Raw genomic sequence first — 17,236 nt, 5'->3', positions numbered from 1 at the left:
TGTGGTCCTTTGCAAGAGCACTATGCATGCATTCTTAGCCACTGAGCCATCTCTCCAACCCCAGCAACTTACTTAAGTAACATACAACAGCAATGGAATGTGCTGCTTAGTAGCCCAGAAAAGGACAGATGTAACCTCAAGCAATACAGAAAGCCGAGCATGTTTGGAAGGTAGAGGCAGAAGGATCAGGAGTTTAAGGCCAACCTGAACTATATAGTAAGTTTGGGGCCAGCCTGAGCTGTTGAGACTGTATCTCAAAAAACACAACAAAACAACAAATTCTGGAAGGGCGAATTGAGACAGGCAGAAAGACGGGAGAATTTACAGCCTTGAAAGAGATAGAAAAGGAAGGAAGGCTTCGCCCAGGAGTCTGGCTGAAGCCTCTAGCCTGCTGAGAGTGAGGAACGGTCCCTGATAATGGACACCTCTTGTGTAGGGCCTTTCTCCATTACCAGGTACAAACCTACAGTTTCCTGGGAACAGAACCTGAAACTCCCACTTACAGTACAAGGACCCATCCTGAAACCTTGTGCAACCCTAGTGGCCCCGAGTTTAACTTCAGGTCACAGCCCACCCAAGGCATCTCAGGAGCTACTCTATATAGTCTCACTTGTCAAAAGGAGAGAGAAGGGGGAGGGGCCCTAGCAGCCTTAGGTTTAATCTGAGAGCCACCAAAATGGCAATTATGCCACTGCTTAAGGGAAACTCTCCTGAGACGCCCACACTCAGCTCTCACAGGAATCTTACCTTCTTCCCAAGGACCTCTCTTCCCCTTAACCCTGGTGATTAAAATGTATACTAAAACCCTTTTTAAAAAATCTATTGTTCTTAGTGTATGTGCATCTGTGCGGGTGTGTGTGCATATTAACTCAGGGTGTTCTCAGAGGGAAGAAGTGTCAAATCTCCTGACAGTACACTTGTAGCTGGTCGTAAGCCACCCATAGGTGCTGAGAATTGTATTCTGGTCCAACTTCAAGGGCAATATAAGCTCTTAACCCTTGAGTCATCTTTCCAACCCCTAAAAATCATTTAGAATAATACGTCTTTTCTAAAATCACATTGCAGAGTTGGAGAGGTAGCTCATCAGTCAAGGACACTTGTTGCTCTTCCAGGAGACCTGGGTTGGATTCCCAGTTCCCACGTGGCAGCTCACAACCACCTCATCCAATCCCGTTCCAGAGGATTCAATGAGCCCCAGAGAGCCCGGTATGCTCGTGGTGTACCTACGTATAAGAAGCCAAAACACTCATAAAATAATTAAATTATTATTTGTTCCTACATGTTACAGTGCACATGTGAAGTCACAGCTTGGAGGAGTCAGGCCTCTCCTCCTACCTCCTGGGTCCCAGGAAGTGGGTGAAGGTCAGACATGATAAAAAGTACCTTTACCCAATGAGCCATCTCACCAGCCCTAAGAGCTTTTGAAATTTCAATTCCAACTCATACTAGTCATTCTCACCTGCCTCTGGTTTTACCTGAGTACCGGTCTATTCTAAGCTGCCTCTGAGCCACAGTGGGGCTGTGCCTGCGTGCCTGAGCACTGCCTGCTGCTGCTGGCAATGTAACAAACACACGAGAGGAGTGGCCTAAGAAAAGGGGTTCAGCGTCCGTCCGAGGGGGTCTTTATTTGTTCATTTTACTTTGTTGCTACATAGCATTTACAAATGGCATTAGTCGGGCACTTAGGGCCTGGAGAGATGACTGGGCACTTAAGAGAGAGTCCTGAGTCCTGCAAATTATTGCCTATTTTTACAGTGTCCTGTTCCAGACCTTCAGAAGTCATCCAAACCTACTGTGGCCTTGGCTTTTGAGAAGAAGACTCATGGATAAGTATCCTTAAAACAAGGAACTAAAACCAAGCCAGGTAGCAATGAGGAGGATTATCATCAATGGCAGGCTTCACCTCAGGGCAGGGGTTATCTCCTAAGAAGCAGAGGGCTTCGCTCAAGACATAGGGACTTCTTCCAACTCCATGGCAACAGAACCCTGCTGGGGACGGGAGGCATAGGACTCCATACCCTTAGTGCACTGGAGCTATTGACTCCCCAGCATCTTTTTGCTTTCTTATTAGCAATGTGTGGAAGGAAGCTCCGCCCTTTTAGCCACTTATCATCAGAGAAGCACCCAACAGTAACAGATAACACCAGGAGGGTCTCCAAGGACAAACTGGCTGTTGAGTCCTGTGTCCCATGGGGAAATCCCTTAAACCAGGAAAAGAAGGTTTTCTTAAAGCGATCCTCATCACTAACAGGTCGGATTAGTAAGCACTCCTACTACTGGCAGCAAGTCAGGGCTGGGCCTCTCCATGTCTTTTCTTCTGATTAGAACTCCTGCCTCAGCCAAGATAAGCTTTCTTATCCCAGCCCTTGAGAGTCTGAATCAGGAGGATTGCTGTGCGTTCCAGTCCAGCCTGGGCTACAGAGTGTGACCCTGTGTCAACAATGACAGAAGCTAACAGACAGCAACTTTTGCCTGAGCAAGCATTTGCTGTCACTGGTTTTATTTCCGTCAACAGTAAAACATGTGGCGGCCTCGCCTGGGATTTACAGCCTTCAGAACCAAAGCTGATAATAAACTTGGGGTCACTGGACTTCCCAGTGTGGTCATCCTGGCTAAACCTCTTTTCTCGGTCTCTTACCATTAGTTGCTCCCTTTTTAATTGGCATACTGGGCCTGGTGGCCAGAGCCTAGCATGTTGGGGTTCCCAGCGACAGGTCTGTGTCCTAAAGCTGCAGTAACAATAATTTGTATTTTGATGAGAAAGTAAGACAGAGAAACAGAAGTTCAAAGGCAGTGTGAGTTACACAGAGAGTGCCAGGCCACCTACCTCCTAGGCAACATGGTGACGGGAGGGAGAAAGGGAAGGAGGAGAGGAGAGGAGAGAGAAAGTTCTGGAATTCTCTAAGGAAGCAGCAGGAAATGAGCTTGCCACCCTCACACTGCTAACCTCTGAGAGGCCTGCCTCACTCCCAAGGTCTAAGTGGTCATCCAGGCCCCTAAGCAGCTTTGGGAGAGGAGCTACCAGGGTTCCAGCATTCATCAGGAAATAAAGGGACCCTTCACTGGCCTCAGCCCCACCCACTGTGCCCAGAGTCCGCCGCAGAGCAGAGCACAGACAGCCCCTCTGGACTGGACTCCCAGCCTTACCCAACCCCCTCAGCAGTGTCTTCTCACTCTATTTCTGATCTGAACTTACCCTTCACTCCTCTGTCCCCTTCTACTAAAACACTGCCAGGCTAAGGTAGCTGTATTCTCACCCCCACCTCAAACTTCCTGCCTTGGCTGTCAGTTGGTTAATTAATAACCAAGCCTGTCCAAATACTCCCAGCTAGTCCGTGGAACAGAAATGGGGGTTCAAAAAGGCAAGTGGCTTCAGTCAAGATCTGCTACAAACTCTCACCGAGTTTCAATTTCAATCCTTTTGCTGCTTTAATGCATCCTCTCCCCCCCCCCCCCAACCTTGGGCACTGTGCTAGCCAATATGGCGGCCTCGGACCACACATGTCTAATAGGCCCTTGAAATGAGGTGTGACCAGACTAACACGAGCTGTGAGTTTAAAGTACACACTGCAGGGCTGGAGAGATGGCTCAGTAGCTGAGAACACTTGTTCTTGCAGACGACCTGGGCTCGGGTCTCAGTGCCTATGTGCCTCCCAATTATTCATAACTCTAGTTCTAGGGATTTGATGCCCTCTTCTGATCTCCTCGGGCACAAGGCATGTATGTGGTGCATATGCATTCATTCAGGCAAAATCACCATGCACATAAGATAAAATAAATAAATCAAAAACAAAACAAAAACCACCCACTAGGGGCTGGGAAAACAGAAACGTGAGGACTTGTGTTTGAACCTCCAGTCTCCAGCACCCACACCAAAGCTGGACAGGGCAGCACTCTGTTTTGTTATTCAGGGTTTCCTGTGACAGGGTCTCCTTATGTAGCTTAGGGTGGTCTGGAACTCTTGACCCATCTGCTTCAGCTTCCTAAGTATTAGTGGTACTGGGATGTGCCACGACACCTGGCTCATTTTCTTCATTCAGAAAGTTTGTAGGCATTTCTCTTTGTTCTTGGTACTCTGAACTTTTACAGTGATGTACTTTGAAATGGACTCTCCCTCCCGTCTTCCCTGTAAAGGTAACTTTTATTTGCTTGATGTTATTGTCATCTTGGAAGCTTGCTGCTGAATAAGCTCATCCTTTCTAGCTCTTTCTGAACTCTGGCTGGCTAGTTCAGCTCAGCTGTTCTGCTCAAACTCCTCTCCAAGCTGACTGATTCAATCTGGCTTCTCTCAGCTTCTCACTGAACTGCTCTGCTTGGCCTCAAACTAACTCTGGCAATTCATTCTAATCGTCTGATTTCTTATTCACTGGCTTCAGCTGCCTTTGCTGACCTGCACGTAACTGCATGAACTCACAACAAACTCATCTCCACTGCACTGCCCTCCCTCCCTGTACTGACTCCCATCAACTCCACTGCACTGCCCTCCCTGTATTGACTCCCATCAACTCCACTGCACTGCCCTTGCTGTACTGACTCCCAGCTGCCTGACTCTCTCTCCCTTTACTGCTTTTAAATAGTTTCTCTTTCCTGTGCTGTTCCTTTGAGAGTTGGGCGTATCCCATCTTTGACTCATTCTGTCAGATCTTTCTCTGACTCACCACTTTGTCTGCCCCTCATTTAGATGTGACTTTCAAACACAGCTTTTCAAACATGGTTCCTTCTACAAAACTAATTTTACCTTAAAGATGTGTACTAAGGGTGTGTCTGTATTCCAGCCAGGGGGATTAAAGATGTGTGGCATGTCTGCATCCCAGCAGTCTTTGGATGTGACCCCTTGCCAGAGCGGCTGTATTGCTGGATTAAAATTCCTCTACACTTTCCTCCCTCTCTTCCTTCCTTCCTCCATGTTCTTCTTTTTTTCTCCCTTTCTCCACTCTCCCCTCCACTCTCCTCCTTCCTCTTGTACTGAGAATTGGCACATGAAAGATCACTGAAACACACACCTCCCCTTTACCTGGAGTAGGCCCATTTCCTCCATTGTGCTGAACAAATTATTATTATTATTATTATTATTATTATTATTATTATTATTATTATTATATTTTATGTGAACAGGTGTTTTGCCTGCATGTAAGCCTGCGAACCATGTGCCTGCCTAGTGCCCACAGAAGCTAGAAGAGGGCACTGGACCCCCTGGAACTGGAGTTAGAGACAGTTGTAAACTGGTATGGGGTATTAAAAATCAAACCTAGTTCCTCTAAGAGAACAGTCACTGCTTGTAACTGCTAAGCCATTTTTCCAGGCCTCTTTCATGTTTTGTCTTGACTTGTTTTTGAGACAGGGTTTCATTATGCTGCCCTGGCTGGCCTGGAACTCCCTATTTTGGCCAGCTGGCCTCAAAATCAGAGATGCCTGCCTTCCTCTGCCTCCCAAGAGCTAGGGTGATAGGAATATGCCATCACACCTATCTTTTTTAAAAAATAATATTTATCTATTCATTTGTCTTGTGTGTGTGTGTGTGTGTGTGTGTGTGTGTGTGTGTATGTGTGTGTGTGTACTCAAACCATGGCACACATATAGAGGTCACACTGTCTTCTGTTCAAACAGCCAATCAGAAGCATCCATCACATTCAACTTCAAAATTTGTCCTGCGTCCATCTGCTTCTCTCTAGATTATTGACACAGAGTCCAGGCCAATCCCGTGCCTCACCAGAACCAGAGTAGTGTCTCCTTCCTGCTCGGGTCTCCTCAGTCACACCTCCAGCCCCTTTACACCAGTCCCCAAAACAGTGAGCTGAATAATTTGAAGGTGAAAGTGACGCTCTGCCCATCAGGAAAGTGGCCTTAATTTTGTTTAGACATTATCACATGCTATTATCACACCCAACAAATATCTCCCCACCCCAACCCCTACAAGACAGAATTTCTCTTTGTAGCCCTGGACATCCTGGAACTCTCTTTGTAGACTAAGCTGGCCTTGAACTCAGAGATCCTCCTGCCTCTACCTCCCAAGTGCTGGGAATAAAGGTGTGTGCCACCACGCCTGACAATGTCTTAAAGTAACCCAGCAGTGCCTCCTTACAAAGCTAGCTTTTTCTCAAGCTCCAAGCTATCCTTTCTAGCTGCCTGGCTTTAGGGCCTACTCCCAGGAGTCTCCTCTCCCCTTGCTGTCCTTGTCATAGATCATAGTTATAGGGACACTTGTCCTCTCTCTCTCATTAGAATATAAACTTCCTGCACATCACTGAATTCCCAGTCTCTTTGGGTTTTTTTTTTTTTGCTTGTTTGTTTGTTTGCTTTGCTTTTTTGTTTTTGTTTGTTTGTTTTGGTTTTTCGAGACAGGGTTTCTCTGTATAGCCCTGGCTGTCCTGGAACCCACTCTGTACACCAGGCTGGCCTCGAACTCAGAAATCTGCCTGCCTCTGCTTCCAAGTGCTAGGATTAAAGGCGTGCGCCACCACCACCTGGCCTGCTTTTTTGTTTTTGTTTTTGTTTTGTTTTTAAGGTTTATTTATTATTATATGTAAGCACACTATAGCTGTCTTCAGACACACCAAAAGAGCACATCAGATCTCATTACGGATGGTTGTGAGCCACCATGTGGTTGCTGTGATTTGAACTCAGGGCCTTCAGAAGAGCAGTCAGAGTTCTTAACCACTGAGCCATCTCTCCAGCCCCCCAGTCTCCTTGTTAAACACCACAGCAACAACCAAGACCATGATCCTCGGACAGCTTTGGAGATGGATAAATGTGGCATCACTTGGAGACAAGTAGAAGAGCAGATAAGAGTCCAGTTCATCTGTTAGCCAAACAGCAGCAACAGACAAGCTTACTAAGGATGCTTCTGCCTTGCCCAGTTCCTGAACCAACCCCAGTTCTCATCCCAGAACCTCCTAACCAAAGAGGTGGCAGGGATCCCAGGAGGAAGAACAGAGAACACAATGCAAATACATAATGTAGTGAGGCTCCTAGCCTTTCCCCAAGGGGATTGAAGGTCATCAGGGAACTGTCAGGGAAGGGGATACCCAGACAGTGTTAGGACAATTAAAAACAGATCTGAGTTACCATGACAACAAGAGATGCTAACCATGATCACAGCCTTGCCCAACTAGGATGGAGGCACACAGACCTCCATCTTGTACTTCTGCTGGGTCTGTAGACCACCAAAAGTAAAAGTGGAATGAACGACTTAGAAGTTGAACAACTGTCACATGAAGTCTGGTGACTAGTGGATGTCCCTTAAACTTTACCTAAGCTAATAAAGACACCAAAGCCTAGGGAACATGGTGGGAATGCAAGTGTGGTGGCTCCTATCACATCCCCTCTTAATTCACAGGTCTGGCACTTGCAGTACCTGGATGGATTCTAGACAATGATCATCAATGTCCGCAAGCACAAGCAAGCAGCCACCCCGCCTTTGCTACAGTAGATCCGTCGACATGGCCTTGGGCCCAGGGAGTGTGGCCACTAAGTGAAATGAAAGCTTTTACTCTTATTTTATTTTTATTTTGAGGTGTCAAGGCCTTCCTACGTAGACTAGGCTAGCCTTGATCTCAAAGAGATTTGCCTGCCTCTGCCACTCCAGTACTGAGATTAAAGGCATAAGCCACTAACCTGGCTTTATTTTATTTTATTTTTTAATTTTAAAATGGATCAAGATGCTCATATCTGTGTGGAACACACAATCACATATGCTCACTGGCTGTGATAAGGTATTCTCAGTAGAATGGGGATAACCGACTCTTTCACAGATCGCGGTCCATTACATCTCGTCAACAAACTCTAGCCTCTGGAATAAATCTGACCTAGAACTTTTTTATTTTTATTTTCAAATATTGGGACAGGGTCTCATTATGTAGCCCTAGCTGTCCCAAAACTCACTGCTTGAATGTTCTAGAAGAAAAGTTTTTCTGTTTACACCCAGGGCGCGCGCGCGCACACACACACACACACACACACACACACACACACACACACCTTACCATGGAGCTCCCACCCAGCCCGGCCCCAGCTCCCTGCAGGGCACTCTGGGCTCCCCATCGCACCACCCGGCCACCCAGCTCACCGCCTTCGGGCTTCCTGACGAGCAGCGATGCGCAGGCGCCGGGCCTGGATCCGCTCCTGCGGGTTATCCGAATGCACCGAGGGTCCGAGAATCGGGGTGGCTAAGTGTTCTTCCCCATTCTGCTCTAGGACCCCAATGGTTCCTGAGGGATTCATGGCGGCGTCTCCCACCCACTGGCAGCTCCGCCTGGACCAGCAGCCGGGTTGCTAGGAACAAGCCGTTGCCAAGGGAAAGCAGTCACCTGACCCATCTCTGGCTAGCTGTCGCGCGGCGCTCCAGCCCAGCTTCTCTGTCAGGCACTACGAGTTGTATATTTGTATCCCAAATGTGGACTTGATTCCCCTTGCCTGAAGTTGGTTTGGAGGGGCTGACTTGACCCCACGAAGGCAGATGGAACAAACCGCACCGCATCTCTTTCTGACTCAAAAGCCCAATTCATCATCCACCTTACCAAATGAATATTCCTAAAAGGCACTTTGCTCCAAAATAACTGAGTACCTGCAACATGAAAAGCATTGTATTATATAGCTAGAGACAGTGGCGTCCTTTCCTTAAGCTGAGTGGGAGACCACCTCAGCCCATTGCAGTTTTGGAAGTGTGAACTCAAGTACACTCATCATCTGTAGCCATGACCGAAAAAGAGGTGGGTTCAGGAGAATGGTTGGGGGGGGGGGGGCGGGGAAGAACCCAGGACACCACCGCTCTCTCAAAGCAGCAGTCTGCGGGGGCGGGGGGGGGGACATCATGCCTTAGGCACCGTGTGTCCCCTTGTCAACAAAATAATGTCCTGGGGCCAGAGAGAAGGCTCAGCAGTCAATGTTTATGGCCAAGGAGAGTGACCAACTGAGTTCAATCCTTTAGGCCCACACTATGGAAAAAGTACCAGTACTGATAAATTGTCCTTTGACCTTCACATGCCACAGTGGCATATGGGCACACAAAATCATAGGTGTAAAAAGTGGTTTTTTTTTTGTTGTTGTTTTTTAATGTTCTCTTTAAGAATTAAAACTATGCCTGTGGGCTTGTGGTACGGCTCAATGGTAAAGGGTTTACCTACACCAGTTGGTTCGTTGGAGCACCTTGGACAGGACACACAAAACAAAACAAAAACACCACTCCTGTAATCCCAGAACTCAGGATTGTGTTCCAGGTCATCCTGGAACACAATGAGACTCCATTTCTAAACTAAATTAAAATAAGAAATGTAAAGCCCTATACCAAAATAATAATAATAATAATACCCACCCTTATAATAATAATACACACAGACATGCAGACATAGTGGTTCACAATCAGCCCTCTGGGAGGCTGAGATAGGAAGACTGTAAAGTTCTAGGCCAAGCAGGGCTACATTTCAAGACACTATCCCTAATGCAAACCACTCGACAGTTTTATTTTTGTAGCATTGGAGACTGAACTTAGGGACTCAGACATGCTAGACATTCCTTGATGATGAAGGGGTTTTATGGCTTAGGGAAGTTGCAATGCAAGAATGAGTTTGCTGCTGGGGGTGGTGGCACACGCCTTTAATCCCAGCACTCAGGAGGCAGAGGCAGGCGGATTTCTGAGTTCGAGGCCAGCCTGGCCTACAAAGTGAGTTCCAGGACAGCCAAGGCTACAGAGAAACCCTGTCTCGAAAAAAAAAAAAAAAAAAAAAGAATGAGTTTGCTGTGTAAAACCTAATCCTCTATAATAGGAAAGCCCAGAAGACACACCCTTCATAAATCCTATAAGATGCAAACTGGTGAGAGGGCCACCAGCACATCTGAAGGGCTTTGTGGTCTCTGCTTATGCCAGACCTTAGGGTTGCAGATGCTGCTGCTCAACTGAATGGATGAAAGGCAATGGGATTAACTGGGCACTGAGGTAGCAGGGGCCAGTGGCAGCACTGAATCACCAGAAGCAAGATGACTGCAGTTATATGGGCAGCCTAGACAAAACAATGTTCATAATGATGTAACTCATAATGGTCAGCACAGGCAAGACAAATTTTATAACGGCATGACTCATACAGACCTTTGGTACTGGCTAATCACGGTGTTTCCAGGCATGAAGTAGATAATGAGCCTATTGCATTTATTTCATCTGTATCAGAAAAAAAAATCTCAAACAAATGAAAGAAAGGCTATATCGGATTCTGGCAAAAGGCAGTCTCGGCCAGTGCATCTATTTCCAGACTTGAGCCAGTTTGCAGACCCAGAACCCCTTGAATGAAGGGGTAGCCAGGGTCCTCTAAGGAAGGACCTTGAGAAGACCCCTAAAAGTTTTGCTGTTAGCCTTTCTCCAGTTCTTCCTGAGAGGGAGCTACAGCCTTTGATAAGGGTAACTGTACACTGGGGGAAAGGAAATGACCAGACTTTCCTGAATACTGGTCCTGGGAAATCCCAAGAAACGTTGCCTGCTTATTTGGATTCTGGAGCCGGCACATTCCTCACTCGGGTGTGGTACTCAGGCCCATTTACTAAGTGATTCAGAAAGCTGCTACCTTTGTGTGGGGCCTGGACAGGAGAAGGCTCTTCAACAGGTCAAGGCTGCTGTCCAGGCTGCTCTACCACTTGGACCATATGATCCTACAGACCTGATGGTACCTTGAGGTGTCAGTAGCAGATAGAGATGCTGTTTGGAGCCTTTGGCAGGCCACTATAGATGAATCACAGAGGAGACCTTTGGGATTTTGAAGCAAGGCTCTACAACCATCTTCCTTTGAAAAACAGCTCTTGGCATGCTATTGGGGCTTAGTGGAAACTGAACATTTGACAATGAGCCACCATGTGATCTAAACTGCCTATCACGAGCTGTGTGTTATTAGACACCCCAAATCATAAAATCAGATGTGCACAGCAGCATTCTATTATCAAATGGAAGTTGTATATACTCAGGCCCAAGCAGGTCCTGAAGGCACAAGCAAGTTACATGAAGAAGTTGCCCAAATGCCTATGGTTTCTACTCCTGTTACAATGCTACCTGCTGCCAAGCATGCACCTATAGCCTTATGGAGCATTTCCAATGATTGAGGGAGAAAAGACTAGGACCAAGTTTACTGATGGTTGGGTACATTATGCGGGTACCACCCAGACCTGGACAGCTACAGCATTATAGCCCTTTCTGGGACAACCCTGAAAGACACTGTTAAAGGGGGATCTTCATAGTGGGCAGAAATTAAGGCAGTGCACATGGACTACAGTTTGGAAGAAATGGCCAGATGTAAGATTGTTCATTGACTCATGGGCTGTAGCCAATGGATTGGCTGGATGGTCAGGGACTTGGAAAGATCACAATTGGAAAAATCGGTGAGAAAGACATCTGGGTAAGAAGTATGTGGCCTAATCTATCCAAACAGGCAACAATATTTGTGCCCCATGTAAACACTCATTAAAAGGTGACTTCAGTCGAGAAGTTCAGTAGTCAATTAGATAGGATGTTCTGTTCTGTGGAGAGTCAGCCTCTCCCTAGACGTTCCTGTCACTGCCCAATGGGCACATAGACAAAGGGGCCATAGTGGCAGAGATGGAAGTTAGGCATGAGCTCAGCAACATGGACTTCCACTCACCAAGGCTGACCTGGCTAGAGCTACTGCTGAAGGCCACATCTGCCAACAGAAGAGACCAACAGCACCATTCCCCAGGGTGACCAGCCAGCAACCTGGTGGCAGGTTGACTACGTTGGACCATTTTCCCTGTGGAAAGGATATGTTGTCCTTACTGGAGTAGATCTTTATTCTAGTTAGGGGTTTGCCTGTCCTGTATATACTGCTTCTGCCAGAACCACCATCCGTGGACTCACAGAATGCCTTATCCATCATCATGGTATTCCACACAGTATTGCTTTTGACCAAGGAACTCATTTCACAGCCAGATAAATGCAACAGTGGGCTCACAGTCATGGAATCCACTGGTCTTACCATGTTCCTCACCATCCTGAAGCATCTGGTCTGATAGAAAGGTAGAATGGCTTTTTGAAGACTCAGTTGTAGCTCCAATTAGGTGGCAGCAGCCTGGAGGTCTGAGACGGGGTTCTCCAGAAGGCAGTACATGATTTGAATCAGTGTCTGATAATATGGTGTGGCTTCTCCCATAGCCAGGACCCACAGGTACAGGAATCAAGGGCAGAGAAGGGTATAGTTCCACTATCACCCTTAGTGACACACTAGGACAGTTTTTGCTTCCTTTCCCCACAACCTTATGTTCGGATGACCTAGAAGTTTTGGTTTCAGAGGGAAGAGTGTTCCTTCCAGGAGTCACAACAAGCATTCCATTGAACTTCCCCCTGGTCCCTCTGGGCTTTTAATGATCTTAAACCAGCAGGCTAAGAAAGGAATAACAGTGTTTGGAGGGATGATAGATCCAAATTGCCATTGGGAAATTGGATTGCCTTTCCACAGCTGAGGTTAGAAGGATTGTGTCTGAAGTGCAGGAGATCCCTTAAGGTGTCTCTTGGTACTACACTGTCCTGTGATTAAAGTCCATGAGAAACTACCACAGCCTAATCCAGGCAGGATGACAAAGGGCACAGACTCATCAGGAATGAAGAGATGGGCCACTTCTCCAAGAAAAGAGCCAAGGCCCTCTGAGGTGCTTGCAGAGGGTAAAGGAAATACAGAAAGGAAGTTAGAAATACCATCTGAGGCCACATGACCAGTTGCAGAAACAAAGATTCTCCTGTTTGGATTTTGTCAAAAAAATGTATTTGAACAGATTTTTTCAATTTCTTTAGCACCAGTTAAGAGAATGTCAATGATTATCATATTTAAGTTTGAGACACTAAAAGGGACATTGTCTCCAAGGGACATTGCCACCTACTCTAAATTTACAATGTATGTGTGGTTAAATGAGGAATAGTTAACTATGTTAGGTGATATTATGACCTGGTTGTTTTTATTTGGACATGAGATATGATTTGTGTCATGTTGACAAGGGGTGGATTAAATAAACTTTGGGGAGTAAGAAATGGAGGGCACACCTGTGACCCAGATCTTCAGGCTGGAAGACTCAAGCTTTTGACCCAGATCTTGAGGCACACCTCTAATCTGGGTCACACTTTCTGCTGGAGGCTTACATAAGGACATGGAAGAAGCAAGCTTTGGCTCTTTGCCTGCTTGCCCTTGCCTTTCTAGCACATCTATTCCTTCACTGGCATTGGAGCCTACGTCCAGGATTCCAGCTTATACAGTCCAGCTGAGATACCCAGCCTTGTGGGACTGAGCGACTACTAGATTCTTGGACTTTCCATTCACAGTTAGCCATTGTTGGATTAGTTGGACTGCAGCCTGTAAATCATTCCAATAAATTCTATATGTGTGTTTATATATATTTATATATATATAGAAAAACATCTAGTCTCTATACACAGTATATAAAGAGAAAATAGATTCATGAAGTCATTCCATAGTGTGTATGTGTGCATATCTATCTATCTATCTATCTATCTATCTATCTATCTATCTATCTATCTATCTATCTATCTATGTGTGTGTGGAGAGAGAGGGAGAGAGAGAGAGAGAGAGAGAGAGAGAGAGAGAGAGAGAGAGAGAGAGAGAGAGAGAGATTGATTCACTCCCTGCGTCCTGTGGCTCTAGAGAACCCTGACTAACTCCTATTTTCTGCATTTGGCCACTGACAACTTTTAGATCTCATTCCTTTCTTCTCCATATCTGGAACATCTGTTTTAAAAAGGAAGTTAGAGGTACAGTTTAGTGATGTTGCATGCACTTGCCTAGTATGTGTGAGGCTCTGGTTCACCCCCCAGAATCTCAAACCAACAATCAAAAAACAACACAATGCAGCAGGATTGATGGCTCAGCTATGAAAAGCTTTCCCAGAGGACCTGAGTTCAGTCCCCAGTATTCACAGAGTGGCTCACAACTACATGTAACCCCAGATGCACATGATCTTCCCTTCTGGCTTCTGTGTTGTGCCCCCTCCCCCTTCATTGGCTGTTATTGGTCCGCAAGGACAAAGGGTAGTGTTTGGAAGCCCTGTGAGTACTTGTGGTAAATGAAGACAGCAGGATCAGTTGCAGAGAAGCCAATCAATTTTACTTGGGATGATTCAAGCCTTATATAGTTTTGGTAGATGGCAGGGGTGTTTAGAAACATCCAGGATGGGCAAAAGTCATTGGCTGAAGGCTTAAAGCACCGAAATGCCTCGTTAACATGGGGAAGCATTTCAGGAATCTTAGGTGCTAGCTGAACAGGCTCATACCAGAGAAAGGAAGGTGAACCTGTAATCTAAGGCTACACGGCATTCTGCAGATAGAGATGGGGGGGGGGGGGGCAGGGGGTCTTGAACTCCCCAAACAAGGTCAAAGGGAAAGCCCTGCCAATGAACGAAGTCCTCCATCATATTGCACTGAGCCCCAGAAAGCTATCCAGACAATGGTAGACTCCGCCTTAATTAGCAGGGCAACACTGCATGCATGGGTGAATACACATACACACGCACCCTCACACACACACACCTTACAATGGACATAAATCACCTTTAATACAAAATAAAAGATTGGGGGTCATATATGCCTGTAACTTCTGCACTGAGGAAGCCAAGGTAGGGGTAATTTTACAGGAGACAGAAGGACCTGTACCCCCAGGGGCTTTCGAAAAGGAATAAAGATGGCCTTCACGCTGCTAACTGACCAGCGCATTACAGTATCTGCTCCTCAAACTGTAGGTTCCAAAGGCAGGCCTGATCTGAGGAATGCTTTGAACAATAAATTCACAAGATAAAAATACTTAGGAAACTTATAAAGTTTAATGAGAATCTGTGACCATCACACAGGCCAGTGCATCCATGGTTAGGACAGCTTGTCTGTTAGTCATCCGCAAAGGGGATGAATGGATAACTGGGAAGCCCTTTAGCTGAGACTAGTGGCTCACCATGGGGGTAACTTGCTACAAGATTGACAGCTGTTCGAAGATTAATTCAAGAAAGACCTAGATGCCCATATGGTCATCCATAGCAGCCAGGAGAAAGTTTTTGCTCTCCAGTTGTCACGGCTCTATGTCAAACAGTAGGAACCATGATGTTGGCATCTGTGCCGCCCCCATCACTGGCAAGAATATGGTTAAATACTTGGGCTCTTAGATACTTGGGCTCTGGACATAATCTCTGTGAAGGAAACTGTCCCTGCATAGAGTTCCACCAATATTTCAAGGACAACACATCAGTGGACATGCTGAAACCCTATCATGGCGCAGGGACTTACCTGTAAGGACCATGGCACGTGGGCCCAATGCCTTAACCTGGGCGGGCAGCTGGCTGTGCAGTGGCCACCTAATTAAAACAAGCATCGGAACCCCTAAATCCCCAGCTGCAGACCAAACCACACACAGAGCATAGTTTTGTCTGTTGATATAAGTAGGTCTTACAGGGTCTGGCTGGTCTGGCTGGTCTGGCTAGCCTGGCTCACACTGTAGGTAAAGGTGGGTCTTGAACTCCAGGCAGTTCTCCTGCCTCTGTCCCCTAGCTCTAAGATTGTAGGTATGCAACACCACACCCAGCTGCTTAGCTTATCTGCTTAGCTTATCTGTCATATTTTACAAGTCACAATTCCACATCTATATGCGCATACTAAATTACCTTACCTGGAGTCTGGGGATGTCAGAAAAACTATCACACCCTTAGAAACTTCTTGGTTTATTTGTGTATCCCAATTTGTGTAACTTTTAAAAACTCTTTTAAAGTTTTTACTTATTCACTTCTGCTCACTGCTCCCCTCCTAGTCACCCTTCCCCTTCTCCTCTGAGCGAGTGGTGGACCCTCTTGGTAACCCCCCTCCCACACTTTGGTACTTCTAGTCTCTGCAAAGCTAGGTGCTTCCTCTCCCACTGAGGCTGGACCAAGGCCTCCCTCTCATATGCAGCAGATATGCAATTTGTGCTATTTTAAAATTTTTTACCAATTATATTTCCAGAAGGGAATCTTTATACAATTTTAATACATTTTTTAAAAAAGAAAAAAAAAACACCAAAACTTCTTTAGTATCACCTTTAAAGTATGAAGGAAAGGGCCAGAAGATGACTCAGGGGGTAAAGGTGCTTGCTTGCCACCAAGCCTGGCCACTTGAGTTCCACCCATGGGACTCCCTTAGCAGCAAATAAATAAAGCCCACACACTGTCCTGCTACCAACCCATGGGCAGTGGCACACCACTGCTGCCAATAAACAGATCTTTAAAAATTAAGTGTGAGGAAAGGAACTGAGGAGCTGGGGGAGGCAGGAGCCAAATCAGAGCTTGGACAACAGTTGAAAGGTTTGTTTTTAAAGCTTGAACTCTAGGGTGGGGATGTAGACCAGCTGGTAGAGAGAGCTTGCCTAGCATGCATGAAATCCTAGGTTCAAGCCCCAGCACAGAAGTTAACTGGCTACGCCCAGGACGTAAGGCAAGAGGGTCTAAAGTCCAGCCATCTTCAGCTACAGAGTATTTGAGGCCAGCCTGGGCTACATGAGACCTGTCTTTAAGAAGTTAATAAAGACTGTAAAATGATTAGAAAAAAGCAAGCTCGTGGTTACTATTTCCACTTTCCCTGAGGAAATCAAGTGATCAAGTGTTGCCGTCACCTGTCTGGTACTGGAAAAGTCATATCCAGGCTGCTCTCTGAAAGCAAGCTGGTCCTTCTATATCCAACAAGCAATAACCAGGGCCACAACCCCCTTTATAGGGCTAGCAATGCTGTTCAGCTGGATCTCTGCCCATCCTAAAGCAGGCCTGATGGAACGCCAGTAGCCGCGGGAGGAACATGGGAATCAGAAATCAAATGTCATCTTGGAGCCACTGGAGCTAAGTAACACTCTTATCTTTTGTTTGTTTGTTTGTTTTGTTTAGATTTATTTATTATTATATCTAACTAAGTACACTGGAGCTGTCTTCAGATGCACCAGAAGAGGGCGTCAGATCTCATTACGGATGGTTGTGAGCCACCATGTGGTTGCTGGGATTTGAACTCAGGACCTTCGGAAGAGCAGCCGATGCTCTTAACCACTGAGTCATCTCTCCAGCCCCACTCTTATCTTAAAAACAAAAACAAATCACAAAACATAACAAAACCAAACCCGTACTACTGCACTTTATAACCTATACTACCGCGCTTTATAACCTGTACTACTGCGTTTCTGCTTCCTGTTCCAGTGACTTTCCCTTTGCATCTACCAAGGATTAAAAAAAGACAACTTGAAAA

The 17,236-nt window shown here is 46.2% G+C and overlaps 1 protein-coding gene across 5 annotated transcripts in view; it reads right to left on the bottom strand.

The window, feature by feature from the left end:
* Drc1 (dynein regulatory complex subunit 1) overlaps window positions 1-8,337 on the bottom strand; it is an 85,361-nt gene extending 77,024 nt beyond the window's left edge. Inside the window, exon 1 of one of the 5 annotated variants that reach the window (XM_017320954.2) lies at window positions 8,066-8,337. Coding sequence is in view for 2 of the 5 variants with exons in the window: in XM_017320953.2 (XP_017176442.1) it covers window positions 8,066-8,220 (155 nt within the window). In the remaining 3 variants the exon portion in view is untranslated. Of the gene's footprint in view, window positions 1-3,196; window positions 3,215-8,065 lie in introns of those variants that run through there. The other 4 variants (XM_017320953.2, NM_001033460.4, XM_030254633.1 and 1 more) reach the window with 4 other exon arrangements.
* Between the last annotated feature and the right edge of the window lie 8,899 nt (window positions 8,338-17,236).

The sequence above is a fragment of the Mus musculus genome, chromosome 5, assembly GCF_000001635.26.
Source record: "Mus musculus strain C57BL/6J chromosome 5, GRCm38.p6 C57BL/6J".
NCBI classification, from domain to species: Eukaryota; Metazoa; Chordata; class Mammalia; order Rodentia; family Muridae; genus Mus; species Mus musculus.
The sequence above is the reverse complement of the archived record's forward strand: the minus strand, read 5'-3'. Positions and strand labels throughout refer to the sequence as shown.